Raw genomic sequence first — 27,785 nt, 5'->3', positions numbered from 1 at the left:
GGGGAAGATGGAAGTCTTTGAGCATATGTCTTAACTCAACTTTAGGTTTTTCTTGAATGACAGGATGGACATTCAGGATTTGAAATTTTAGAACACTTTGGAAAAGAAGAAAAAAAATGGTATCTATTTGAAGTTTAGAAGAAAAGGGTTACTGCAGAAGAAATAAATATACTGGTTTTAATAACAACACTAACTTTTACTGAGTGGTAACCAGGTGATGGTTCCCATGTTAAGTGGTTTACAGCTAAGTGGCTGTCTAGCTCAGGCTTAGCTTGAGTACTCCTGCCTCAGTCTTCCGAGAGCCAGGATTACAGTTGTGTGCCATCACCCTTGGCTTATATGTGGCCCTTTAATTCTCACAACCAGCTTTGTGGTAAGAAGACTCTTACCCTCAGAGAATCATATCACAGAGAATGAATATGAGGAGTAGAGAAGCAATATAGCATACCTAAGGTCTCAGAGACACTGACAGAAAGGGGAGGAATTCCGGTCTATGTTTAAAGACTGCAGTTTAAGTTAATGTGTATTATATAGAAAGTAGACAAGTCTTAAGTGAACAATTAATGAATTTTTAAATGGGTAAACATGTAACCACTATCCATGTCAAAATATAGAACATTTTCAGCACCTCAAGAAAACTGCTTTGTTTTTTGCCTTCAACACTGTACCCCAAGGTAATCACTCTGAGTCCTACTCCATAGATTCACTTGGCTGGAAAAACACATGGTCCTAACCATGAGGAAGACAGGAAGACTCTCTAGAGTTCCTGATAGTTTCTGTCTTTGTTTAAAACAAATACTTCTGCCTACACTTACTACTGTGAACATTCAGGTGCCTCCTGGTAAAAGGACTGAGTACAGAGGAGTCTAAGGGTTGTACTACCTGATTTAAGATCTATTGCTTAAAAATTTAATGGTAGACTATGTGCAATTCCTCAGTACCAAAAAGTATTCCTAGTAATTCCCGTCAGAGATTGTGCTAGCAACTGCCTCACAGATCCTTCTTCCTTCCTGTTTACAGTCTGCATCCACCTCAAGTCTGGTCTGCAGGCTGGTTTGCCTTCTGTAGAGAACTCTGGTGGGCTGTGGGAGGTGCTACTAAAGGCTACAACGCTGTCGGACAGCCTCTCCTGCTTGGTCAGGGACCCAACACTGCCCTCTAGCCTGTGCTAGAGGTATCCTTCCTTTCCACCCCTTTGAGACAGTGCTAAAGTCAGCACAGTTAGCCCTTTATTATAGTCTCTTCAGTGGCTCTTTCAAGATATGCTGGAACCTGACTAGTTCTGGATATTTTCCACATCAGCATAAAAATCAGGGTGGTGAGAGGTTAGCTAATCCATGAGTTATAATCTAGATTATGATTTTATAATAGTATAAATATACTATTATATTAGTAAGTAGTAAGTTACTAATATACTAAATAGTAAGTAGTATAGTTAACCAAAAACTTGAAGCTATGCCATCTGGAATCAGACAGAAAGAGGAGCAGGGAACAATTTATCTCCTCTAACACAGGGTCCCCAAGTCTTCCCCTCATAATTTTATAGAGATGACCAAGATATTAAGTAACTAGGACCTAAAATTTTTAGGTTCATAAACCAAAGAAGATTGGCCCATCTATTATTATCACTAATATCAGAGAGATTGAAGAAAAGTTTTACTTAGTAGGTATAAAAAATAGTTTTATTTTTGGTAGTGCTAGGTCTTCTGCAGATGAGTCTATGAACTTGAGACTGCACTCATCTTTACCAGTATATGCAAACAAACAGGATTTTCTTTCTTTCTCATGTAAAAGTTATGATTCTCTCTCTCTCTCTCTCTCTCTCTCTCTCTCTCTCTCTCTCTCTCTCTCTCTCTCTCTCTCTTAGTATTTTTGGGACAGGGTCTCAGTATGTAGCTCTGACTGTCCTGGAACTTGAACTCACCAAGGTTCAACTGCCTCTACCTCTCCAGTGTTAGCATTAAAGGTGTGTGCCACCACACCTGGCTAAAAGTGATGATTCTAAGATGGAGAGAATTTATAAAAATTTAAAAGGGTAGCTAACATGAATTTACCTCCCTTTGATAGGCCAGACCAGCTTCGTAGAGTTTGATAAACAGGTATTGAGTCCATTTGTAGTAATCTGGCAAACAGGTAGTGATTTCCTGCCAAAAAAGGAAGAGGCAATAAATACACAGTCCGGCCCTGAAGCTCTCCACCACACATACCACAGCTTTGAGACTCAGTTCTTAAAAGCAATTAAATTGCGGAGTATTTACCAACCTATTTCCACTAACTCTCAAAGTGAGGGAACAGCCATTTATTCTGGGAAAAAAGAGATGATGTTATTAGAATGTCTTCCCCACCTTTCCTAGACATGTTCAATGATAACAGACTCTCAAGTCATTTGCCTATCACCCATGACTAACAAGTTATAGTACAGGAAACAGCTATGAACTTTTTTTAAAAAAAGATTTTATTTTTACTTTAAATTGTATGTGTGGGTATGGGGTATATGCACATGAGTGCCATTGTTGACAGAGGCCAGAAGAGGTTGTCAAATTCCCTGGAACTAGAGTTAACAGATAGCTGTGAGATGTCAGATACGGGTGTTGGAAACTGAACTTGGGTCCTCAAGAACAGCAGCAAGTGCTCTTAACTACTGAGCTTTCCAATCTACCTATTGAACATTTTGGCCAGGATAAACACATGCTGGGGACCAAGAATGTAGCTCATCTGAAAAGCAATTATAAATGTCAAGAGTATTTGTTCAGTGTGATGTAATTCTCATTTCAAACTAAATCTTGTGTCTACATAGAACCTAGGGTCTGATAGTTTTCATAGCCTCATTATTTTCCCTTTATTGTATAATATGAATCAAATATGGGGAGATTAATCTAAAGTTTACTTTCTGCCTGAAAAACACATTTAATATAGAATTTTTAAAAATGGACCTTGATAAACTGACGAGGTTTGAAGTTGGTAAAGTCAAACCAGATTATAACCGCCATGTATTTCTTTTTTCTATTGAACTTTAAAAAGCGTAAATGAAGTGGATAAAGGGCTGTGTGTCCCTTAGTAGTAGAGTGCTTCCCTAGCAACCCCGAGGCCTTGAAGTTAATCCTCAGCACTGCCATAGGTGGAAAAAGAGAAAAGGGGTTGCTGTGAAGCAATCTTCGTACACTGTAAATATGTATTACTTGCATTGGTTAATAAAAAGCTGACTGGCCTATAGCAGGGCAAGCAAGCCAGACAAGGAGGATGTTGGAAAGAAAAAGAGAGGAGTCTTGAGAGTTGACAGCTAGACACAGAGGAAACAGGACATGTACAAAACGAGGTAATAAGCCATGAGCCACGTGGTAGAACTTATATAAGAGATATGGGTTCATTTAAGTTGTAAGAGCTAGTTTGTAATAAGCCCGAGCTATCGGCTGAGCGTTTATAATTAATATTGAGTCTCCCTGTCAGTTATTTGGGAACTGGAGGGTGGAAAGGAAAAGTCCGCCTACAGGGGGTAACAGGAAAGTGTGTCTCAAATGGCTCCATTTGTAGTTGACTTTCAAGGAAAGGTAGGTATACTTTACCCCAAATGCAGAGCACTTCTGTATTCCTTAAGATGAACAAGTGAGGAAAGCTTCAAACCCAGGCGGAAGGCAGGTATAGTAGGAAGCAGTACTCTAAAAGGGTTGCCTTTCTTATGCTAGATTTATTCGCTCACTCCTTTTGAGACAGGATCTCATGTATTCCAGGTTAGCCTCAAACTCTGAATTTCTGATCTACCTGCTTCTATCTCTTGAGTGCAGATCACAGGCAAATGCCACTTACTACACCTGAACTGTGAGCTGCTGGAGATCTAACCCAGGGCTTCCTGCATGTTAGGCAAGCATTCTACCAACTGAGTTGCATTCCTAGCTTTCCTTGGTCGTTTTATATGCTGTTTTGTTATTGTTGTTTTAAACAACAGAGTGCTAATATGAAAAAACAAAACTTTGGCGTGGTAATAGAAATCAAACCCAACGACTCAGGCATGCTAATAAGTGCTCTAACATAGAGCTATAACCCCAGCCCAGAAAACAGTTTTTTAAAATGCAGAACAGGGATTAGAGAGAATCAGCTCAGTAAGAGAACTGTCTGTTCTTCCAGGTCCTGAGTTCAATTCCCAGCACCCACATGGCAGCTCAGAACTGTTTATATCTGTAGTCTCAGGGAATCCGATGCCCTTGAGTAGTGGACATAAATGCAAACAAAATACACATATACATAAAATAAATAAATGAATCTTTTTTAAAGGTACAGAATAACTCACCTCTGACCACCATTTCCATCTCCTCGTGATAAGACATACTGACAAACTAGCCAATCAAATGGTGGTCCCCAGCAGCCTGACCCCCACAATACCTAAGCTGTGTTTTCTCTGCCACATACATGAATCACCAGCTCCCAGGGACTCCATAGACACCTGGTATACAGGGGTGCCAGGCATGAGGAACTCTACCAGCTCAAGAATCAGACTAACTGACAGGAAGTAGCTTGCCTCTCCAAATCAACTTTATCAATACTAATGCTGACTTTTCAACCTTGACCTGCTAGCATGGCACAGAATCATTCTCTTTAGTTTTCTAGTCAAGTATCTTTAAATTTTCCATTTTTAACAAACATGTCAGGAGCCATCTTCTATTTTGTTTTACTCATCATCTTATGTTCTCTAACACTGAGGTACCCCAAAAATGCTGCTGAATTAAGAATAAGTTAGACATGTAAAAGTCTGTATGCAAATTTGTATACCTCATTTAAGTTTCATAGTTAAATTCTCATTGCATTGAGGTCACAAATACACAGGGAAAATAGATTGAATTAAAGGGTAGGGTGGGTGAGGATTATGGGAAAATTTTCTTAGACCTTGCTATTGTAGAAATATCTTTTTTTTAAAAAAAAAATCTTTATCCACTATAGTTTTAAAGAAGTATGTAAAGCAAATAAGAAAAAATGAAACTAGCAATGGGACCCATTTAACAGCTTATTTTGTGTGTATGTGAGTTGCTCATAATAAAATATCAAAATCTTTCCAATGAATACATTATAATAAAATATAACATGAATTATAAAGAATATGCATTATAATGAGAGTATTTTATAATGAATTGTTTTATAATACACTCTCTACGCCCCTGGATCTGCTTCCAGACACTGAATAAAAGTCACATAGCAATAGAACAGCATTATCTTCAACTAGGTTTTTGGTTTTAGAAATCAGTTTTACCTGAAGTAGAAAAGCAAGGGTAGAGTAAGTGGAGAGAGAGAGAGAGATCTTTACCTAGCCAACCATTCACCTATATTCCTTTTGGGCATCATCAGCTAAGGTGAAAGAGGGGTGTGGAGTTTGGGCCCCACTTTTTTCCCTAACTTCACATCTGGACTTGACCTGTTCTACTGTTGCTTCTGCATCTGTTTCCATCTGTAGGAAACATAATGTTAGCTGCTGATGGTCAGGGCCACTGCTGTACCCAAGGAGGCTAGGCCTGAGGAGAGTACTGTGTTCTCCATGCTAAACCTACCTACCATGGTAGTCCAGCTTTCTTACTAAGTCAAGTAATGTACATTTTGAGAGTCACACATCCTTTCTGGAACCTTCCGTGATCAGCCCATTAGGAACAGAATAAAATGAAAACAGTGAATTCTAGTCTTCTAAAGTCATCAAAGGCATTTTTTTGAAATTACATCACTTAAAAGCTTTTAGTTTAGCCAAATGATTAAAAAACAAAGCCCTCTTTTCATGTGTTCACTGCGAACTACTTATTCAAAACATAGTTCTTCAGTCAAGAGACCATAGGACTTAACACCCATGAAAATATTAACAGTCTCCCCTCTCTCTAAGGCAGAAACTCTGCTCCCTGATGAGTACTTGGCTAGAAACAATTCTTTGTCACCACTGAGTGTTCACATGTGCGCTCGTGTGTGTGTGTGTGTGTGTGTGTGTGTGTGTGTGTGTGTGTGTGTGCGTGTGCACCTTGAGTGAGCTTAGGTGCCTACCATCTAGTGGGGTATGTTTTAACACTATAGAGTTAACATAAAAGACAGTCCCCTGGCCGGGCGGTGGTGGCACATACCTTTAATCCCAGCACTCAGGAGGCAGAGCCAGGCGGATCTCTGTGAATTCGAGGCCAGCCTGGACTACCAAGTGAGATCCAGGACAAGCACCAAAACTACACAGAGAAACCCTGTTTCGAAAAACCAAAAAAAAAAAAAGGAAAAAAGACCCCCCCCCCCACAAAAAAAGACAGTCCCTTCAACTTATTCAGCTATACATGGGTTGCATTTTCTGTGTTTTGAGATAGAATCTTGTATGTAACCCAGGCTGGTCGTACACTCAGGGCAATCTTCCTGTCTCACCCTCTCAAGTGTTAGGTTTACAGAGGTGAGGCACCATACACTCTTTTTAGCTTTAAACGCTAATAGAGCAATCTTGATCCAAGTTTTTATATTATTTCAATTTAAGTCTGAAGCCACAAGCAGATCAAAGGAACATTAACTAGGCAACTCTCTAGTAGGTGGTCCATAAGAAGTAACAAAGGAAATTAAATATCATTTCCTGGGGCTAGTCTATTTACTTAGTTTCCCTCCTCCGTCAGATTTGGTCCCTCCGCTGAACACAGCTGGAAAAGCGCCAGAAACCTTTGTCTGCTAGGGACAATTGATGTATTTTAGCATCTAGAGTTTAAATGACTGAATATGCCCCCAAGTGGTGGTCTGATTTAGAAAATCTCATGTAATAAGTTTATGTAATAAATGTTTCGATTTTGAAGTCAGAGAGACATATGGGATATACTGGTTTGTCCCCCAATAAAACAGTTATCAACACACAGAAGTATTTAAAGATCACCCTTGGAATCTAGCCCATGAACCCAAATATTCAGATTCAACCACATCTGCAGGACCCACTCAGACACCTTCTATCTGTGGGGTGGGGCTCCCTTCCATCCTCATCTGCCCACAGGCACAGAAGGCACAGTTTGGTAAGACTTCTTGATGAGACCACAGAAAAAGCAAACAGGGCTGACTGTCCCCATGTCCCCCAACATTTCTGTACCTTACTTTTCCCTGCTTAAATGAGTTCACACAGCTGGAGAGCTGGCCCAGCAGTCAAGAGCACTTGCTGCACTTGCAAAGGACTGGTTCCAGCATACATTTGGCAACCCACATCTGTCTTTAAGTCCAGTTCCAAGAGATCCAACACCCTCTTCAGACATGCACATACATACATGTGTGAAAATCACTCATACACAAACAAGCCCACACCTGCATTAATGTATTATTGGTTTCAACACAAATAGTCAGGTAATTCAAATGCATAGCTCTGAAAGCAGCTACAATTTGGCTTCACTCCACATAGCTCTCTATCAAGGTGTCAGCTTTTATACTCTGTGAGCTCTAGAGAGCACCAACTAGCTGTCTATCTGGGATCTCAGTGAAGTGACTCCTCCACATTGTGATCCTACACTTTACACTGCCTGGGGTTGGTGTAACAAGAGGCATCTTCTGTCACTCTCTATTTTATTTTTTTTGGGTGGGGGTGGGGGAGTTCTCTTACTAACCTGGAGCTTATCAGTGTGGCTAGGCTGGCTAGAAAGCAAGCTCCAGGGATCCCCTAGCTCCACACTCCCAGTCCTCACCCAGCCTTTATGTAGGTGTTTGTGCATGTACAGCAGGCATTTTAGTGACTGAACCATTTCCCAGCTCCTAACCCCGTGATTTCTTTTTTAAATTTTAATTAATTAACTTATTTATTTTAGGCTAGGGTTCAAGTGGAGGAAGGCAAAAATCACTTTGGCAAAAACAAAGCTCCACCTTTCCCTCTTAAAAGTGAGTTTCTTCTACAGGGAACACCCAAAGGAAACACTCATTTTTCTGAGGGAGCACCAGAAACCCAGAGCTAGAGACTGGCCAGACAAACAGCTTTGCTTGTAAGGAAGGACCTAAAAGGAGACTGGCTTAGTCAAATACTTGGAGTGTCTGCCACATGTTGTCAAGGCAACTGGCTCTGAGCTCTCACAATGGAAGCTTCTCCCCAACCTGGTTGTCAGGCACTCGCCTACCTCTAAGTACTTTTTGTTTTAAGATGCTTTTGATTCCTTTAAAATTAAAAACTTCATTTAAAAATATATCTGCTACCCCATAGGGCTAGCTATTTCTAGTGGTTCAACCATTCCAATTCAATGTTTAGTCACATATGTAAATAAGGTGCCAGGACCTTGAAGCAATAATGACTTTTTGTTTTGTAATTGTAACCATGGTATCTGAAAGTGAACTCAGGCAGAAAGGATGCAGGGCCTGTGTGTTTGGGATGAAGAGGACACTATTCCTGAACTGTAACCACCATCCAAGGTGGGGAAGGAAAGACCGAAACAGGTAAGCCCGAGGCAGAAAGAAATCCCAACATAGCCCTGAAAATGTGAAATGTGTGAGCTGCTAATCCATGATGCTAAAGCATGTTAGCTGCTCTCAGGCTCGCTTCCTCTCATTCCCTCTCCTTCCCCTCCCCTCCTCCCTCTGTCAGTGTGTGTGTGTACGTGTGTACACACTTGTACATTTATATGATGCCAGAAGAAAACACTACCATCCTCTATCACTTCCTACCTGTTCCTTTAAGGCAAGGTCTCTCCTTGAACCTGGAACTCATTTTACAAGCCAGGCTGGAATACAGCAAGCCAAAATGATCCTGCTGTCTCCACCCCACTCTAAGCTGGGGTTCCAGGTGTGTGTGGGACACATGGCTTGTTATATGAGTGCTGGATCTGAACTCTAGACCTCATGACTACACAGGAAGCAGTCTGACCTACGGAGTCATCTCTCCAGCCCTGAATTCTTTACAGATGAAATTACACCATGATGAGAAAGCAAGAGAGATGGAAACAAAAATACTTGTGTAGACAAAGGGGATGCCATAAAGCCCTCGGTGCCGACTGGGTCTTATTCAGGTTATAAGGTATAGAAGGCACTCTTAATAGCTGTTTACCGTTATGCAAGATGTAAAGCATCAGTGCTATCCATAGTAGACACCCAGCCTTATCCAGACTGGTGAGAAAAATTTGGAAAACTCACAGCCAACAAAAGGTCTAATCTAGTACAAACACAGGCTAAGTACAGGGCATGAGATCACTTTTTTTTCTCAATACAAGTCTTTCATTGTCCCAAAAGACACCCCAAATCATACTTATAATTCAGGGTAACTTAGGTCTTACTCATTAGCCTGCCGCACTATTCCCTTTTCAGACACAAAGATACCATTCAAAAACTTTCTGATATCACTGTTTTTACCTGTTGTGGCTTGCTAAATCAGGCCACTGAATCTGAAACAAGCTTAATATCATTTCCTTCAAAGATTACTTCATCCTTCTGAGCTTGAGAGGCAGAAGGCAATACCTGTCCTCATCCAAACCCAAGAAATTTCAGATTTCAACCAATGACCCATTCTCCTGAATATCAGCTGATGTGCCTATTTATCACATCAAAGTGGATCTGGCTGCCAGGTTCTCACGGCATCCCTCAGTCCCTATCTGTTAAGGGCCCTCCTAGATGGCATACAGACCCCCTACCCCAAACTTCTCCAGCCCAGGGTCTGGGCTGCCCTTTTCCCAGCTGCCCTTCCCTATAATCCAGCTATTTTGCTATTCCAATCCCCTTTTCTCTTTTCGTCTACCCTTGACTCTCTTGACCAGTCTCTTAGCCCAGACCACCTCTTGGTCAGCGACTCCTCACCCCTCTCCCTTCCCCCTTCTCTTCATATGGCCCAGCTCAGTCTAGCCATGTCCACTCTGGACTCTCCCAGATGTCCCTGCCTCTGGCTATGCTCTCCCTCATATGTATAATAAACCTCCTCCTTCACCATATCTAGGAGCAGTCATTTTTTTTATTTCTTTCCTTTTTATTTCTTTTTTCTATTAAATTTTTCATTTATTTTACATATCAACCACAGTTTCCTCGCTCCTCTCTTCCTGTTCCCTCCCCCCACCTCCCATTTATCACCCCATCCACTCCTCCTCCATTCAGAAGGGGCACGCCTGCCGTGGGCATCAGCAAAGCATGGTATATCAAGTTGAGGCAGAACCAAGCTCCTCCCCTTGCATCAAGGCTGGGCAAGGCATCCCAGCATGGGGAACAGGTTCCAAAAAGCCAGTTCATGTGTCAGGGACAGGTCCTGATCCCACTGCTGGGGGAAACAGACCAAGCTAAACAACTGTCACCACAAGCAGAGAGCCTAGGTCAGTCCCATGCAAGTTCCCTGGTTGTCAGTCCAGACTCAATGAGCTCCCTCCCTCTAGCTTAGATCAGCTGTCTCTGTGGGTTCCCCCCATCATGATCTTCCCCCACTCCCCTTGCTCATACAATCCCTCCTCCCTTTCTTCAACTGGACTCCCCAAGCTAGGCCCAGTGCTTGGCTGTGGATCTCTGCATCTGCTTCCATCAGTTACTGGATGAAGTCTCTCTGATTACAATAGGCAGTCACCAATCTGATTACAGGAGAAGGCCAGTTCAGGCCCTCTCCACTATTACTAGGAGTCCTAGCTGGGGTCATCTCTGTGGATTCCTGGGAGTTTCCCTGGCACTAGGTTTCTCCCTAACCCCAAAATGACCCCCTCTATCAAGATCTCTTTCATTACTCTCCCACTCTGTCTCACCTCAACTCAATCAACCCAATCTCTCATGTTCCCCTCCACTCCACTCCCTCCACCCATCCCCAGTTTACCCAGGAAATCTCATCTATTTCCCCTTCCCAGGGAAATCCATGTGTTCCTCTTAGAGTCCTCCTCGTTACCTAGCTTCTCTGGGGCTGTGGATTGTAGCCTGTTATGAGTGAGTACATAACGTGTTTGTCTTTCTGGTTCTGGGTTACCTCACTCAGACATTATTTCTTTTTTTCATTCAGGGGCCATATCCTCAGTCTCTTCCTCTCCTTTTTCTGCCATCCATTCCCGCCTATGAAGTGAACAGCTCTGCTCTTTGGCATGCTCCTTGCCATAATATGCTAATTCCTCTCCACAGACTTAATCAATCATGGATCCTCCTAGGCTGTGAGCCAGGATGGTCTTTTTCTCTCTGTGAGTCAATAATCTCAGTATTTGTTAGTAATGGTAAGCTGACTAACATAAACACAGTCTACACCTTTTCAGAAAGTCTACCAATTATTCCAGAAAGTAAGTGCTTCACAAATAAAAGCCCTCTCTCCCCACTCCTTTCTCTCTTCTTTCTCCCCCTCTTCTCTCCCTTTAATAGATGCTGAGCTAGTTGCATTCAGCTTTCAGTTTCTTCTCAATACGGCACACACTGCTCTGGGAATAACATCTGAAAGAGTGAAGCACAGGAGGTCCTGAGAACACTTCACAATCATCTTGGCTCACTAGAAACACATTAATTCTAGGAATGTATGCTTCACAATCCAGAGAACTCATCTTTTGCTGTAAGGACAATGAGCACATAGCTCAAGAGCTGGGCCCTCCTATAGGCCTTCTCACCCGGGGAGTCAGGGAGAGCGAAGCTGTGACCTGACTACAAGGCGATGTCTTTTCTGTCTGGGGACAAGCTAGCACTGCCGAGCTATCTTATTTTTCAAATATGTGGCTACTTGTCCCTTAGCCATCTGCTGGTTCCTATGAGACTCTGGGACTATGGCTTGCAAAGAGCACAGCTTTATCTCGTCAATTAAATAAAATGGCCCTTGGTCTCCTCATTTTGTCCCTTCTCCTCCCCTCGGACTGATGGGTCTCTTCAATCACACACTATCCCACCTCTGTCTTAAGGAAGAAAACAGCAGAAAACTCAGTCCAGGAGAGATTCTGAAACAAACAAGGAGGATGCAACATTCTAAACTGTGAAAGACATTGTAGGAAGCAAAAATAAATTTTCATTAAATATCTGTTTGTACTCCAGAAAACTTCTGAACATATATGGTCTATGATGAACATAACAGCAAAATAAGGAAAAGGCACCTAGCTAAGAAAAGGCATTTCTTTTCTTGAGAAGAAAAATGGGGCTGGATGAATTAAAGAAAATAATAAAAAATCTAAAAATACAAAAACAAATTAGTACCAATACTAAAAACAACATTGGTTCTACATAAAAACAACAAGTTTTCCAGAAAATAGAAGAAAAAAGATTCAAAGACTGGTGACCAAGGTGGGACGGAGGGCTGCGTAGGCCCTGAGCTTAGAGAAAGTCAGCTCTGAGAAGGACCCTGGGCAAGAGCATCCATATACTAAACAGCAGGCAAAACTAAAACCAAAGGATCCACACTGGAATAGATGTTGAGGACAGTGTTAAGTTGCCAGGGCAGAGAAAGAGACTCCTAGAAAACTGTCTCAGCTTCCTGTCTGCCATGAGGGAACAGCTCTGCTTGAACATGATGCTCTACCTCACCATGGCCCAGAAATTCAAACCATCCTACCAAAATGAAACTTCTGAAACAGAGAGCCACAATACCTCACCACCACCACCACCACCACCCCTACAATTCCAGGAAGCATCAAAATGGGCAGGTAAAGTGGACCGCAGGTAGAGATGACTCTGGCTGACCTTAGACATTCCTATGAAACAGACAATGGAGCAGCTGGTGGTCACACAAACCTGCAAGTGACTAAACAGCACAATACTGCAGATGTGGGAGGGGATCTGAGTAAGAGCTAAGCTCTAGCTAACAGTATCATACTGGTGTCGATTCCTGATTGTGATCTTATAATATGCAAAACATCTGCAGTGCCCTGCCAACTTCTAGGTGTGTTCTAAAAGTTTTGCTATTTTTGGTTTTTTAAGACAAGGGATAGTGTGGTAGTTTGTGTAAGAATGGCCCCCAAGGGCACATGTATTTGAATGCTTAGAGAGTAGCACTATTTGAAAGGATTAAAAAGTGTGAACTTATTGGAGTAGGCATGGCCTTGGAGAAAGTGTGTCACTGGGGCTTGGGGTTGACCAATAAAGACTGAACATGGTCATGTGTAATCTTGTAGGAATCCTGTTTTACAATCAAGACACTAAATAGTCAGTAGATCCTTTAGAGTACAACTGTCCATTTAAATTTGTTTAAAAAAATTGTTCCACCTTGGGCAAACAATTTCAGGAAGGAGAGACATGTAGCCCCCTACTGCTGCAACAATATCCTCACTCCCAAGTCCCTCACCCTCACCCCTAATAAAAGGTCACAACCAGTTTTTCCCTTGGCAGACCCCCACAATTTCCCATGGGAGAGCCCCAAAACAAAACAATTTTTTTAAACAAATTTAAATGTTCTTTTCAGCAGCACGGCCTTTGTCTTTTTTCACCATACTCATTTTGTATCAATCATTCAAGAGGTTGCTAGGAAGGGAAGGGACTTGAATTTACATTTATCCCAATGCTTCAGTAAAACCCCACTCAGTCTGCAGAGTGAGTGGGTGATAAGAGGGATCATAGCATGGATGGGGCCTTTCACTGAAGGACAAACAGCAGCTCTTACCCAGCAGCTTACTCCTCTAATGCCTGGGCCTCTAAAGAGTATTTTCACAGCTGGCATGATCCTCTGTGAACCCTCCTGAGTCTGGTATTTCCCATTGGCTTTTGTGTGTAACTTTAAAAAAAATAATAATAACTTAGGTACTTTTATTTCATTTGCATTGGTATTTTGCCTGCATGTATGTCTATGTGAGCGTGCCAGATCTTGGAGTTAGAGTCAGTTGTTAGCTGACATGTGGGTGCTGGGAACTGAACCCAGGTCCTCTGGAAGAGCAGTCAGTGCTCTTAACCACTGAGCCATCTCTCCAGCCCCCAGGTGTGTAACTTTTTGATAGAGATACAGACCAAAGTCTGTATGTGGCAGAACTGTGTGTTTACTGATTCTGAGCACAGAATAAAATATAAATATATGGCCAGTTAATCACCCAGAGGACCAGCAGGTTAATATTTAATCACTTTAATGTGGATTCCAAAAACCCCTTTAAATTGTTTCTATGAGCCAGAAATCCTTGTGCAAAGCCTTTGCTACACACAGCACAGCCCATTATGAAGTCAAATAAGTTAACTCTCTTAGCTTAATCCCACAGAAAATTACTTGTTCACAGGCAAAATACCCACTCAGGTTCTGTTGTGTTTGTGGAGTACTAAGCCTTTCCTCCTGTGACCTCTCAACTCTCCTCCTTCTCCCAACACGAACAAGAGGAAGAGCCCCACGAAATCAGGCCTTTCCCTGAACAGAGCTGAGCCCCCAGGAAGAAAGGCCGACTCACCCTGTCCCAGCTGAAGCACAGGCCGAGGCGGTCAAGCTGTTTCTTCATGTATTTAATATTGCTGTGGAACAAAGGGAAGCAAGTTTGACTTTGAGAGGAAGTCAGGGCCATAGATGAACTACATTTTAAGGATGTTTTAGAAAACTTAAAAAGTCTAGCTCAGTCAAGGAAGCCTTAACTGTTGCTTTGCCCTGGCAGAAAAACAAAAGGCCAAACCGTAAGAGTCAGTAAAATATCAATATGCAAGCAGACATACAGGATCTGGACCTGCTCATCACTAGATGTCACCTTGGTCTTGGCCCTGAAGGCAGCTCCTTCCCCTGGCCACTCTGACAAGCAACCTCTAGAATGTATGATCCTGGACTCTCCATATGTCTATGTTCTATATATAGTTAAGTCAAGCAAGCAAGTTTTAAAGAGATCTAAAATATAAATAAATAAACAAATGAACAAATAAAAACCTTTATGTCCAGACTGGCTTGGAGCTCAGTGGAAGAAGCTCTTGCCTGGCATGTGTAAGGTCTGGATTCAATCCCCAGAACTGTGTGTGTGAATGTTACACCTACACACACACAAAACACACACACACACACACACACACACACACACACACACACACACACACACCACTCTTAATGTACAAACTTGGGAAATTCAAAAAAAACCACACAGTGTTCTGTCAATCAGAACCTAAACCTGCCCCGAGATTGGATAACAGAGAAGTGCACTAGTCAATTTAGTTCTTGTTGCTGGGAATCAACTTATGCCACATTTGATCTACTTTATTAGAGTTGTCATTTTATCCTTTTATCCTTTTATATCACTTCCATTAATCTAGAATTAATTATATGATGGAAAGAGAACACAGTGAGTTTCCTGCCATGCAGCCTTGGGTAGAAATAAGACTGGTGAAGGGGCTGGGGAGACAGTGTGTGTATGTGTTGTGGGGGATAGTTGGGGGGGGGGAGATAAGAGTGCTCAGTTTACAAGCACAAGGACCTGAATTCAAATCCCCACAATCCATGTAAAATGCCAAGCATGGCTTGCATGCCGTAATCCTTGCCTTGGAGCAGATAGAGCCAAGCAGGTCTTGAGAGCTTACTGACCAGCCAGACTAGCTAAAACAGTAAGCTTCCAGCTCAATGACAGACCCTGTTTCAGAACAGTAAAGTGATACAGGAAGACACTTGACATCCTGCTTTGGATTCCCAGTGGACATGTTCAGCTGAGCACATGTATGGGGTCCCATACCTATACATTCATGTATATTCTTCTTAAAGAAAGGGGGGCAGATGGTAAAGGGAGAGGAGGGGAAAGGAGAAGAGAAGAGTCAGTGGAGGTTCCAAAGACAGGCCCTTGAACTGCCCTTCTGCATCTGAAGGGTGAGATGATGAAGGGTCCAAGAAGATTCTAGTATAAGGTGTTCTGTACTTTACCAGCAGGGAGAGGTTGGGAAGTCTGAGCCATGGCGTGTTAAGAAAAAGCCATACCTAGCCTCACTTAGCTACACTAAGTTGTTCCTTGCTCATAAATGATGAAAACAAAAATTAAATTTTCACAGAAAATGAGAATGATATAGTCAAACTCAGGTCTAAAAGACAAGAAGCCTGTTGAAACTGAACAAATGCAATTCTCTCCACTTTGCTTTCTTCATAAAGGTAAGTGCTCCAAGAAAGAATAGCTTGGTAAATAACAAGCATCCAAACAACCTCTGAATAAACAAACACCAACCTTCCTTGGTATTTCTTAGGAATACTGAGTATTAAAAGGCAAACATCAGGAGCTGCACAATGGCTCAGTGGGTAAAGGTGTTTTCTTCCAAGCCTCACAGCCCAAGTTTGATCTCCACAACCCACAAAATGGGAGAAGAGAACTTACTCCCATAAATTGTCCCATAACCTCCATATGTGCCACTGTGACACATGTACCTTGCCCCCTAACTAACCAACTAACTAGACAAACACTAGTGCACACCTTGCTGTTTATTTTTCTCTTGGCAATTTGCCAATGTTGTGGTGGTTTTTGTGTTTGTTCTTTTTTGCTTCCTGGTCTCTCTCATGCATAGACTTAAAAATATTTTAAAAAGGTTTCCATATACAAGTGTTTGAGTATGCATTAAACATTTACCTTTGAGTCCAGCTTTCTGGGTGCAAATTCCTCTCGATGGCAGCATTTTCAGCAGGCAATCCAAATGCATCCCACCCCATGGGGTTGATAACCTGGTATAAAGAACAAAGTGGAAATGACAGAGAAAACATGACAATGGATTTATAAAAAGGAGTCATGCCTTACCAGGAAGACTACCTTTCCTTCTGCTACCTTGCTCTTTTCCACCTGACTCTAACAGGCTGCCCTCTTCACATGGTATCTGAGTTCCAGGAGGGACGTTTTTTCATGATCCCTCCTTCCTTCGCCTATCACTGTTTTTCTTTTTTAACAGAGCCTTGTGAACAGGGATTCAGGAGTCTGGTCTAAAAAAAAAATTTTTTTTTTAAAGAAAATGATGTCTTTTCAAAGAACATGTCCATTGAAGAATAAAGAATATGTTCCAAGTACAGATGCAGAACCTCTACCAATCATCCCATAAAACCTGAGACCATCTTCATAACTGGACAGTGAGGTGAGAGTAAAGGGTTAAGAGTGATATCCAGAAAGCTTCATATAAAGCTTTACAAAATTCAGTATGAAAAATAGTTGGCTAAGAGAAAGGCTAGAACACTACTCCCCTCACTAAAACGGATCACTGGCTAAGGAAGAGGTACTCCAAAGTAAACCATGGCTCATTAAAAAACCAGAACAGGGCAGGGGAGATGAGATGGCACAGTGATTAAAGTGCTTGCCACAAAGCAAGAGAATGGGAGTTTGGATCCCCAGGGTCTACATAAATGCCAGTGGACATGGCAGTCCATCTCTAATTGCAGCTTCTTCTGAAGGTGGAAACAGGGAACCCTAGGAACAAGCTGGCTAGAGACCTAGGTTTAAGATATCCTGCCTCAATAGGTTTGCACATCTTTAATCCCAGCACTCTGCAAGCAGAGGCAGGCAGATCCCCATGAGTTCCAGACCAGCCTGGTCTACATAGTGAGACCATGTCTAACGAGACCACCAAAACCCAGATTGTTTGTCTTGGAAAAATAAAATGTCTAGGCTTTCAAAATGTTTGTCTCATGCTAGAATTTTCCAGTTATGGAACTGTGTTCTCCAATGCAGCAGCCACCAGCCACATTTAAGACTAAGAATTGGGTAGTAGGTCATTTCCTTGGGGGTGGAGGGTAGTTCTGTTGTTTTACCTTCTCTACAGTGGCTGCACTTTAGCCTTGAGGGGATTCTGTTCCCCCAGGCAATGGCTCTGTTGCTGATGCTAAAGGTAGTTCTAACCAAATCTCTATGTTCTAATAAAAGCCTCAAAGGCTAGGGTGAAAACCTTCGCGCTTAAGAGAGAGTAGCAGCTGGGAGGTGGTGGTGGTGGTGGTGGTGGTGGTGGTGGTGGTGGTGGTGGTGGTGGTGGTGGTGGTGCACACCTTTAATCCCAGCACTCGGGAGGCAGAGGCAGGCAGATCTCTGTGAGTTCAAGGCCAGCCTGATCTACAGAGCAAGTTCCAGGACAGACTCCAAAGCTACAGAGAAACCCTGTCTTGAAAAACTTGAGAGAGAGAGAGAGAAAGAGAGAGAGAGAGAGAGAGAGAGAGAGAGAGAGAGAGGAGAGAGAGCGCACTGGCTAACTTTCTCTCTTTACTGGCTCCCCTCTCTTACTTCCTATCAACCAGTTGCTAACCCCGCCTCTCTGGGTCCAGGTTAATTTTATTTAATTTACGCAAATGCAACACGTCTTTACATAGTTAACAAATGCAGCATGAACAAATGTTAACAAATCTTTGGCTGGTTAAACAAATATTCCACAACAGGGTCCTTGCAGGCAGCAGGGAAATAATCCAGGTAAGAGAAGAATGAAACTCGATCAGTCTAACTTAGGTAACTGGTGCTCAGCCAAACTTGGAGAGTCTAACATCAGTTGGTTTATTTTAGCCATATTTAAGCACAGCAATTTTGGGAAATAAAAAGTTTTTTGATAACAGTTAACTCAGTCCCCTGAGTATAGCAAAGCTTAAGATGTGTTTAAGTTTCTTTCACAGAGAAGATGGGTACTGTTGACTTAGAAATGGAGCCCAAGATTTAGGATTTAAGGAGAATGACTGAGGTAAACATAATGACTGTGGGTGTTAACATTGAAGACATTTAGGCTGATATAAGGCAGAAATGACATCACTCATAAGGATGGGTTTCATGGCCTAGAAGCAATGCTCAAGATTTAGGTAAAAGGGTCTAGGATAAGTAAAACATAAATTCTGGGGGATGTGGGTGGAGGTTGGCTCAACAGATAGCAAAGGATCACCAGGTTGTAAACTATATCCATTCCAAGCATTCCAGAAAGACAGGTAAGCATCTCCTTCTTTTGAAGGATGCCTGTGGGTTAACTTTCCTGGCTTCTCTAGTGCTTACCTGTGTGCACAAGAGCAAAAAGTCCCCAAATCTTCTGTAGTCAACTGGAAATAGATTCCTATTCTTTTTTTCCTTCACTGATGTTTTGCAAATTAAAAACATAATACAGTTGGAGCTGGAAAGATGGCTCAATGGTTAAGAGCACTGGCTGCTCTTCCAAAGGACCCAGATTTGATTCCCAACACCCACACAGCAGTTCAAAACTGTTATAACTCCAGTCCCATGGCATCCAATGCCCTCTTCTGGTCTCTGTGGGCACTGCATGCACATGGTGCACAGACATACATGCAGACAAAATACTCATCCAAACATATACAGGAACACGTAGTTTCTATGGGAACAGAACCTGTTACACAAAGCGTTTTGTGACCTGCCTTTTTCATTTAACATTATATCATAGGCATCTGTACAGAATACAAAAGCACTGATGCAGAGTTTCTGAGTGTGATGGGACCTTTCACAGTCAAGTTATGCATGACCTAAGGACTTAAGATGCTGGATGTTCACGTTTATAAGAAAATCAACCTGGGACAGTGGTGCTGAGTATGCTGTCTCACACCAGTGAAGATTAATGACACGGATTCTCATGGGAGTGTGCAAGATGGAAACAGGCCTTATTAAGAATTATCATAGAAAAACCAAGAACTTAAGAAAAAGTGAGAAGAAACTCTTGAGAGAGGGTGGAGTTTCCAAGACAGAAGAAACATTTCCTTTGTCCAGGTTTTTATAGGGCAATGGCAGATATTGGACAAAAGACTGAGGTAATCTCTATTGAGAATGGTTAATTCTTGGGGCTGTCATGGGTGAAGTCAAAGGAAGGCCCACATACATTCAACATGTTCCCCTGGTCCAAACAATAAGACAATCATCTGATGTTCATGCACTGCTCCCCTAGTTAAGGTTAGTTGAAGGCCCTTCTGTCCACCTCTGACTCTGGCTTACTGGCCATGACTATATGCAAGCTGTCAGTTATTTGGCTAGGGTTACTTCCTTCCCATTTGTAGGTGTCTTGCTTAATGTTAATTGCACTGAGTGCCCTGGCTTTGTTAGTCTTCATCCTGACTATCTACAGTCACTGCTGTTGTTGCTATCTCCTGACCTTTAGGGTGTCCCAAGTACTGTTAATTATATGGAGCTCTCTTCATTCTCACTGCCGTGTTCTTGGTTATTGCCTTGTCTACAGTACTGTCTGGGATCTCTTTCCTGATAATGTGCTGGCATGTTATCAGCCATCCTTACTACATCTCAGACTATTATAATTAGCTGCATTAAAAGCAAGAATAAGTAATAAGCAACAGTACCTAGCAAGTATCTCCCAAAGGGGAAAGGTCTTTTGGAAACTAGCCAGCTAGCCTGTTATCACTGGTCTTGTTTCCTGGAGCCTATTTGTCTCTCATGGTCCACTTGGATATCTCATATCCAGATGCAAGTATCTTTGTCTCTATCTTTAGTGCTCTTGGCTTCTTTTTTTTTTTTAACCCTTATATTCTCTTTTTACCTTAGCACCCACTCCCACAGTAGCATATATAGGAGATGTATAGTTTTCAGCATGGGTCCTTTTCCCTTACTGCCTACTGTGAGCTAGCTCTTGCCTCAGCATGTATACAAATCTCTAAAACCAAAATTCTAACATTCGCTGAGTAAATCTATTCTGTTCAGCTTTGGGAACCTGACTAGATATATCCCAACACAGTTGGGACATGAGGTCTCTTTCCTTCCATGAAATATGGGGTGTTCCATCCTCCCTAAAAGCATCCCCCATCTCAGAAACTGCTTCCTCTTAATCTTCACACAGCTCTGGTATAGATGGCCAATTTCAAAACTCTTCCATAATAGAGAAGGACCCATGAGTTTGGACCCTTCCCCAGGTTTTTCTGAAGACAGACTAGCTACTGCAGTGGTAGGAACTCTTCTCACAAGGATTCCCAGTGGTAGGACAACCTCGTGGTGACATCTGAGAAAGCAGAATGGAAGCTGAAGCAGGTCCAGACCCAGATGAGCCTCAAGGACCTGGTCCCGGTACCCAGAGTGCCTAAGCCCCTGCAACATTTCCTTGGATCCTGTGAGTTTTACTATCATCTATCAAAATGAAACCTCCCTTTTTGCTGAAGTTGGTCTAACCTAAGTTTCAGTACCCAGGAGCCAGGAAGCCTCATTAAACAAGCGTCCTTGGCACACAGCCTGCTCTGGAACACTGCTGTATCCACAGAAGACCGTCTTCCTGTGTTTGCCTCCCCCCCCCCCCCCCGCCCCTCTTTTTCAGGAACTAAAATCCCCGGTTCTGGGTTATTCAGGAATTCTTCCACACTGCCAGGCCTGCACTTAAGTTCTGCTTAAGCTGCGCTGAATTCTCCCAGGTTGCTTCCTTGGAAGAACAGGGTAGCTGTTGTGTAACTGTTCTACAGAAAAGGAAACTTAATCATCACTTGGAGTCTTTGTCAGAACCACCAATGGCACTGGTCCAATGTTTCTGCCCATTAACATTCTGTTAGGTGCTATCTGGATTTTTAGATAAAGTCAATACAGCAAGAGACTGTCATATATCACACATCTTATACACATGCGCGCGCGCACACACAAACACACACACACACACACACACAGAGTCTGCATTTATATAACAAATTTATTCATTTCTATTTTCATTTTCAGATAGAATTAACATGAGAAGATATTTTTAGATCACATGCTATCCAAGCTGTCTATGAACATAAAGTCAGAAAATCTTAATATTTCAAATTCTTCACAAAAATTAACAAATTCAACTGTCTAACCCACTCTGGGAAGTCTTTCCTATAACTCAAAGTCAGGAGCATTCCTTCCACCATCCACCAGGTCACTGGACTAAATGTCCCTGCAAGTTAAATTTCTTTAAACCAGGAAGGTTCCCTGCTCATAAGCCCTGGGGCCACATGTACAGCGCATTTCCTTGCTGTAAGATGTCTCACTCCCAATGTGGGAGAAATAGGAAGTAAAGATCTAAGCATCACTGCAATAGACCCAAGTGTCTCTGTCCCTCTGGCAGCAGACTGTATCCTAGTCAATAGCATGCACCTGTAATTCCAGCATCAGGAAGTTCAGGTAGGAGGATCATGAATTCAGGGTTAGCCTGGGCTACACAGTAAGCCCCTGCTTCAAAAACAAAATAAAACTCAGCTATCGTGTAACACATTCCAGGCACATGATATTATCTCTGGGCTTTGAGTGGTAGAAGGCATGCTTAGAATGTACAAAGCTATAGATTTAATCTCAAATACCACAAAACAAAAAAGATAGCTATAGTTTCTTACCCTTGGCTTCTCTGTGCAAAAATTGTCCAAACCATTCACTAGAAGAACTTTATACTCTTTTGGTTAGATTTTTTTTTCATTTTTTTTATGTACATTGGTGTGAAAGTGTCAGGTCCTCTAGAACTGGAGTTACAATTTTGAGTTGCCATGTGGGTGCTGGGAATTGAACATGGTCCTCTGGAAGAGCAGCCAGGGCTCTTAACCAGAGTCATCTCTCCAACTCCTCTTCTTGTTAGTTTTAAAATGACATTTCTCTTTATATCAATGAACTTCCACAGTTAAAGTAAGTTATTGCACCTATAGCGTACATGTACAAACATGCCAATCTACCATAAAGAAAAATGGGCATCTGCATTGATATGCTAGGGCCCGGGTAGTTGTGGTGATACACACCTATAATCCCAGCTATTTGAAAAGCTGAAGAAGTACTGAGAATTTGAAGCTAGCCTGGGCAACATAACAAGGCCCCTTCTTGAAATAAAGTAATACATGGCAGACCCTGAGCATTCTTGATTTAAGCTGACCTCTTTTTATTCCCTAAGCTAACCTCTTCTTAGGTGTGAATGCTTCCTATAGCTTCATTTTTTCCAGATATTTGATCTATTTTTATAAACCTACTTAAGATATACTTTAAAAATCCATCATGTCAATTTCAGAACAGTGGGAATGTGACATCATGGAAGGTGGCAGAAGATAAAAAGTGATAATTTTAAGATAATAAATGTAAAATTATTCAGAGGCTGAATCAAGAAGTCCCAGTTACTTAAATTAGCAATCAGTACACTTCAGCCAGGCAGCAGCGGCACACGCCTTTAATCCCATCACTCAGGAGGCAGAGGCAGGCGGATCTCTGAGTTTGAGGCCAGCCTGGTCTACAGAATGAGTTCCAGGACAGCTAGAGCTACACAGAGAAACCCTGTCGGGGTAGGGAGAGGTGGGGGAAGAATGAAGAAAAGAGGAGGAGAAAGAACAAGAAATTTGAAAAACCACACAATCTAGTTCTTAGAACAAATCCTCTAAGTGTGTAAGTTGGATGAGAAGCTACAAAGACAGTAAAGCCACCCCAAAATTCAGAAAGGCAGGACAGCATCACTACCTCAAAGCTGACAGAGACACCATGGCCACCTAGAACCTAAGAGACTGAAGCAGCAGTAGGCAGTGCCCATGGCTGATGTGTGAGCAGGCATGTAAATGTGCTCATCTCACCAGATGGAGCCACAAGGAGCTGGGCAGTGGCTGAGGCAAGAGCCAGGAAGGAGATTCCCTGGTTTCTCCATTTACCTGCCCTCCGATTGCACCTAGCTTGCCTATGCCTCAAAACCAGCCACAGTAGGATGAAAGGCCCATGATCCTCCTCCCGCTAGAGCAGTCAGTGTTTACTGGGGGTGGATGGCAGAGACAGAGATAGATACTGATTTTCTTCAGTGGCAATAGCTACTAGTAATTAAACCTAATTAAATTCACTGGATCACAAAGTCAATCACAAAAGACTAGGCAGGCAGCTTGAGAAACACAGTTTAATACAAAGCAAGCAGGGATGGGAGTGTAGGAACCCATCTCTAGGTGAAGTCTCAAAGAGGAGTCAGAACTGGCTACTATCATGGAAGATGGGCTACCCTGATGTGAGTTCTCAAAGGAGGGTCAGAACTGGATATGATGGCAGATGGAACATCTCCGTGTGAGGTCCCAAGTAGGAGTCAGACCAGCTAGCATCATGGCAGACCAGAAGTTGCTAGCCCAGAATATAGTTATATGAATGTCAGAGCTCTGCAAGTTAGACCAGAGCTGGAAAGAGAGTGAGGACTGGGGGCTGGGTCTTGGCTAACATCTAGTGTACAGTCCTGTCCTCCAGATCTGAGAACCTAGACATTTCAGGGTGGGCAGGTAGGCTAGTGGCAAGCTTACTCAGCAAAAGGGACATGGTGCTGAGGGAGTCAAGGCTACAGCCTTATCTATGTTGTATTTCTTTTACAAAAGAGGGAAAGTGGAATTTCATGTACAATTTTAAAATACTTTAAGAAGAGGGTGGGGAATAAGCAAGAGGTCATTTGTCCTTCTAACACAGGAAGCAAGAGTGAGCTGAGCAGAGGGGTTTAAATGTGGGCAGGAAGGAGACTGAGGCATCTGATTCCCTGCCTTTCCCCCAGAGACAGGAGCATGCCTCCAGAACAGGGCCAGCCAGCTGGTAGCAATGGCCAGCTTCTCTCCCTCACCCATAAAACAAAGCTTTATATTTGAAACCAATTCAGCTTCAGATGCAGGCACCATGGTTACTGTTTCACAAAGAAATGCTATTTTCAGTGTCTTGGCTTCTCTGGAGTGGATTCAGCACTATATTTCCAAGAAATGAAAAATGCAGTGTTTAGTTTCATTTAGCCAGTGTAATACACAACCATAATACACAACCATTATTACAGATTAGATGTAAAAATCAAGTGACTACTTCAGAGTAAGAAAAAACACCTATACCCAAAGGGCATGCCTCCTGTGGGAATGCAGAAGAACCTGACTGGCAGGCGAGTCAGGCACTTTCCAATCAAGGTGCTAGGTGGACATGCCTTCGCTTCTTCAAACCACATCTGAGAGCATAAGCCTGGAAATCCACTGCCTACCTCCTGATGCCATAGAGATTTGAAAGTCTGGAACTAAATGCCACACCATGCACTATGGGCACATCACAGACATCCATCAACTAGCTGAAAACTGAGGAAACATCCACAACCACTTGTTTGCTGAGAATGTCCCTGGCACCTAGCCTTTGTGGGTGACTGCACAGTGCTTAGACAGCTGTTAGTCACTGATCCCCAACTTCTTCCTACACTTGGACAAGGCTATGAGCTCTCTGCCTGCAACTAATTAGTCCAAGCCCACTGTAAGGAGAATGAGTACTCTGATACTTCCATCACCCTACTCCTGGGCCAGAATGCTGGGGACACCAGCTGAGGTAGGAGGCAGAAAATTTATTTTCCAACCATCTGTGCATATAATATATGAAAACACAACAAAAGCACCATATGGAGCTAAGCTTTATGTATGTCATCAGGCAGCCTTTGAGTTTAAGGAGCAACCAACCAATTTACAGCAGAGCCTTCTCTGACTGCAGAAAAAGAAGAATTTAATTCTGGCTTCAAATGGCCCTTGAGTAAACATGCAAGTCTCAGGAATGCTTTATTGTGGCCACTGAAATTGGGTTACACTCAAAACTGCATTACACTGTTTTGTTTGTTTGTCTTTTGAGACAGTCGCACACAGTCCAGGCTGGCTTTGCTTTCTTGACCCTCCTACCTCTCCCTCTTAAGTTCTGGAATTTCTGGGGTGTGCATCACACATAGATGCACTACATGTTTGAAGGGTTTTCTTGCTCATCACCTCTGGGTAAAGCAGGCATCATCACTGCCCTGATTTACCTCCCCCAAACCACCTAGTACTTACTCACTTGCACAGTACTCACTCAGTCTACACATTCCTATGGCTAAGGTCAGCTGCTAAAGACCTTTAGCTCTCTTCTGATGTCAGTGTGACTTGGTCTCAAACTTAGACAGCCATATCTATTTGGCTCAGCAGAGATGCCACCCATCCATCCTGTTTGAAACCTGGCCCAGCTACCTAGACAGCTTTTTCAAAATGTGGTCACTCCCAGTCCTACCTCCACCCCTAGCAAACTCAAGAGAAACTGCCATTCCGAAGAGCTTACAGAACACGCAAGCTTGAGTGCTGCCATGGTGGTGAAAGCTTCACATTTGGGCCCAAACTCGGGGATCCACTGTTTCCTTGACGGCTTTCAAGTGCTTAAAGTTTTTACTATTATTGTGAGGGTACAGGGCACATACCATGGAGTGCATTTGGAGGTCACAGGACAACCTTATTAAGTTGATTCTCACTTTCCACCTTCATGTGGGTTCTGAGGATTAAACTCAGGACATCAAGCTTATTTGCAAACTGCCTTTATCTGGTTTTCAAATGTTTAGTTTTCACACTCAGTGGTAATCTTAAAAAGACTGCTAAGTCAAGGACACTATGATTATCTGCATTGTCACCTTCTGTAGAGGCCATGAATCAGATCAGCTCACAGTAGGAGCACACTGCTTTTATTTGATGCTGTTTGGTTTGTTTAATTTGAGGCAAGGTCTTACTGTGTTGCCTATATTGACCTCAAAACTAGCATTCCTCTTGCCACTAGCTCCCCAGCACTGTGATTATAGGTATGCACCATTATGTCTGGCCGGAAACAAAGGATCTTGTAAGCTGCATTTAAAAAAAAAAAAAAAAAAAAAAGTGTGTTCCAAGTAACCATTAAACAGTTGAAATGCTACTAACAGAGAGTCAGGGACCTTCTCTGTCCCAAACAGTTAAAACAGTATTAGGCAGAAGACAGTAACAGAGAACTATGAGCTTAGCCAGGGTAGTCTATGGTTTTACCCATAAGTGCTGATAAATGTGAGCTACAGAATTGAAAGCAGGTTACAGTGCAAGGAAAATTAAGTAGATCTTGAAGAATAATAAGGCCTTACTTATAGGGGAGAGTGAGAAGTACCCTAAGAAGGAGACACCTGGGTGAAAAACACAAAGATGAGAACAAGGATATTCCTATGAAAAACTATGTACATCATTAAGGACTGTGGATGCAGGAGGCTTGGGACAGCAGGGCAGAAAAAAACATTATAAAGGGGCTGGAAAGTTGTCTCAGTGGTTAAGTGCACTAGCCACTCTTCCAGAGAACCCAGTAGGTTTGGTTACTAACACCCACATGGTGGCTAATAACCACCCATAAGTCCAGTCCCAGAGGATCTGTCATCCTCTTCTGGCATCCCTGGACACCAGGCAAGCACACTAGTGCACAGACATACATGCACTCAAAACACCCATATATATAAAATAAAACAAAGGAAAACATGTTGAGAAAGAAAACAAATGCAAAATAACTTTGGACTTAAACATATTTAAAGGTAGTATGTAGGTTATAGTTTAAGGGTCCTGGATTACCTCTGGAGGACTACAATCAGACAGTCATACAGGTTAGCTGGTCACTGGCACAGACACAGGAAAATGTGTCTGGTGGAGGAAAAATGTCAAGACTTGAAATCTGGGCCTAAGTAATAGCTTCCCAATCAAGGGAATCACTGTTTTCTAAGATGGGCCCAAGTCCTCACACCCTGGGCTGTAACAACCCTGAGCCACATGTCAGTGCCTTTCACCCAGGCATGGGCAAGAGGACCAGCTCACAGTGCAGTGAGAGTGAGAGTGAGAGAGAGAGAGAGAGAGTACATAATATATATATTATATCAGTTCTGTTTCTGATCCTCTAAAGAACCCCGACTAATACTCTGATATTTATTCTAATAACAAGTAACAGGTTCAAATCCAAGGCGCAGACTCAGCCAGATGGACAAACAGAAGGAATCACTGGCAACAATGAACAGTAGCAGCTTCACCAGAGAAGCCCTGTAGCCTGCTCCCAGCAGAAGACTGTAGGGACACCTTGATTAAATAGAGCTGAGTCACTTTTCTGAGTAGCTCAGAGCAAATCAATCAGTATAAATCATAATTACAGCTATCGCTTATTAAGGGATGTATTATGCACCAGACACGTGGCATACCACACTACCTAATCTGACCTCATAGAAACCTGAGGAGAAATCAGTCAGTCTCAATATCTCTCTCCCTCTCTCTTCTTCTCTCCCCCCCTTCCCTCCCTCCCTCTCTGCATCCCTCCTTCTCTTTTCCTTGGATACCAAATCCAGGGTCTAGGTGCTCACCTATGAACTAC

General features: G+C 42.6%; 1 protein-coding gene and 1 long non-coding RNA gene across 7 annotated transcripts in view; one reads left to right on the top strand and one right to left on the bottom strand.

Annotated features, from left to right (window-relative positions):
* Window positions 1-27,785, bottom strand: part of Lars2 (leucyl-tRNA synthetase 2, mitochondrial) — a 107,929-nt gene that overhangs the window by 53,959 nt on the left and 26,185 nt on the right. For all 4 annotated transcript variants that reach the window (XM_028890485.2, XM_028890488.2, XM_028890487.2 and 1 more), the window contains 3 exons: window positions 16,356-16,447; window positions 14,229-14,289; window positions 2,055-2,144 (listed from right to left, as the gene is read on the bottom strand). In XM_028890485.2, coding sequence (XP_028746318.1) covers window positions 2,055-2,144; window positions 14,229-14,289; window positions 16,356-16,447 — 243 coding nt within the window. The remainder of the gene's footprint in view (window positions 1-2,054; window positions 2,145-14,228; window positions 14,290-16,355; window positions 16,448-27,785) is intronic.
* Window positions 7,745-27,524, top strand: LOC119088381. 3 transcript variants are annotated; one of them, XR_005092060.1, is made up of 4 exons: window positions 7,770-8,385; window positions 16,726-16,848; window positions 19,129-19,489; window positions 27,366-27,524. It is a non-coding gene; the product is annotated as an uncharacterized LOC119088381 (long non-coding RNA). The 3 variants fall into 3 exon arrangements; XR_005092059.1 differs by lacking the exon at window positions 27,366-27,524 and having other exon boundaries at window positions 7,745-8,385; window positions 16,669-16,848; window positions 19,129-19,878; XR_005092058.1 differs by lacking the exon at window positions 27,366-27,524 and having other exon boundaries at window positions 7,760-8,385; window positions 19,129-19,878.

Source organism: Peromyscus leucopus, chromosome 7 (assembly GCF_004664715.2).
Source record: "Peromyscus leucopus breed LL Stock chromosome 7, UCI_PerLeu_2.1, whole genome shotgun sequence".
In the NCBI taxonomy this organism is placed as follows: domain Eukaryota; kingdom Metazoa; phylum Chordata; class Mammalia; order Rodentia; family Cricetidae; genus Peromyscus; species Peromyscus leucopus.
The sequence above is the reverse complement of the archived record's forward strand: the minus strand, read 5'-3'. Positions and strand labels throughout refer to the sequence as shown.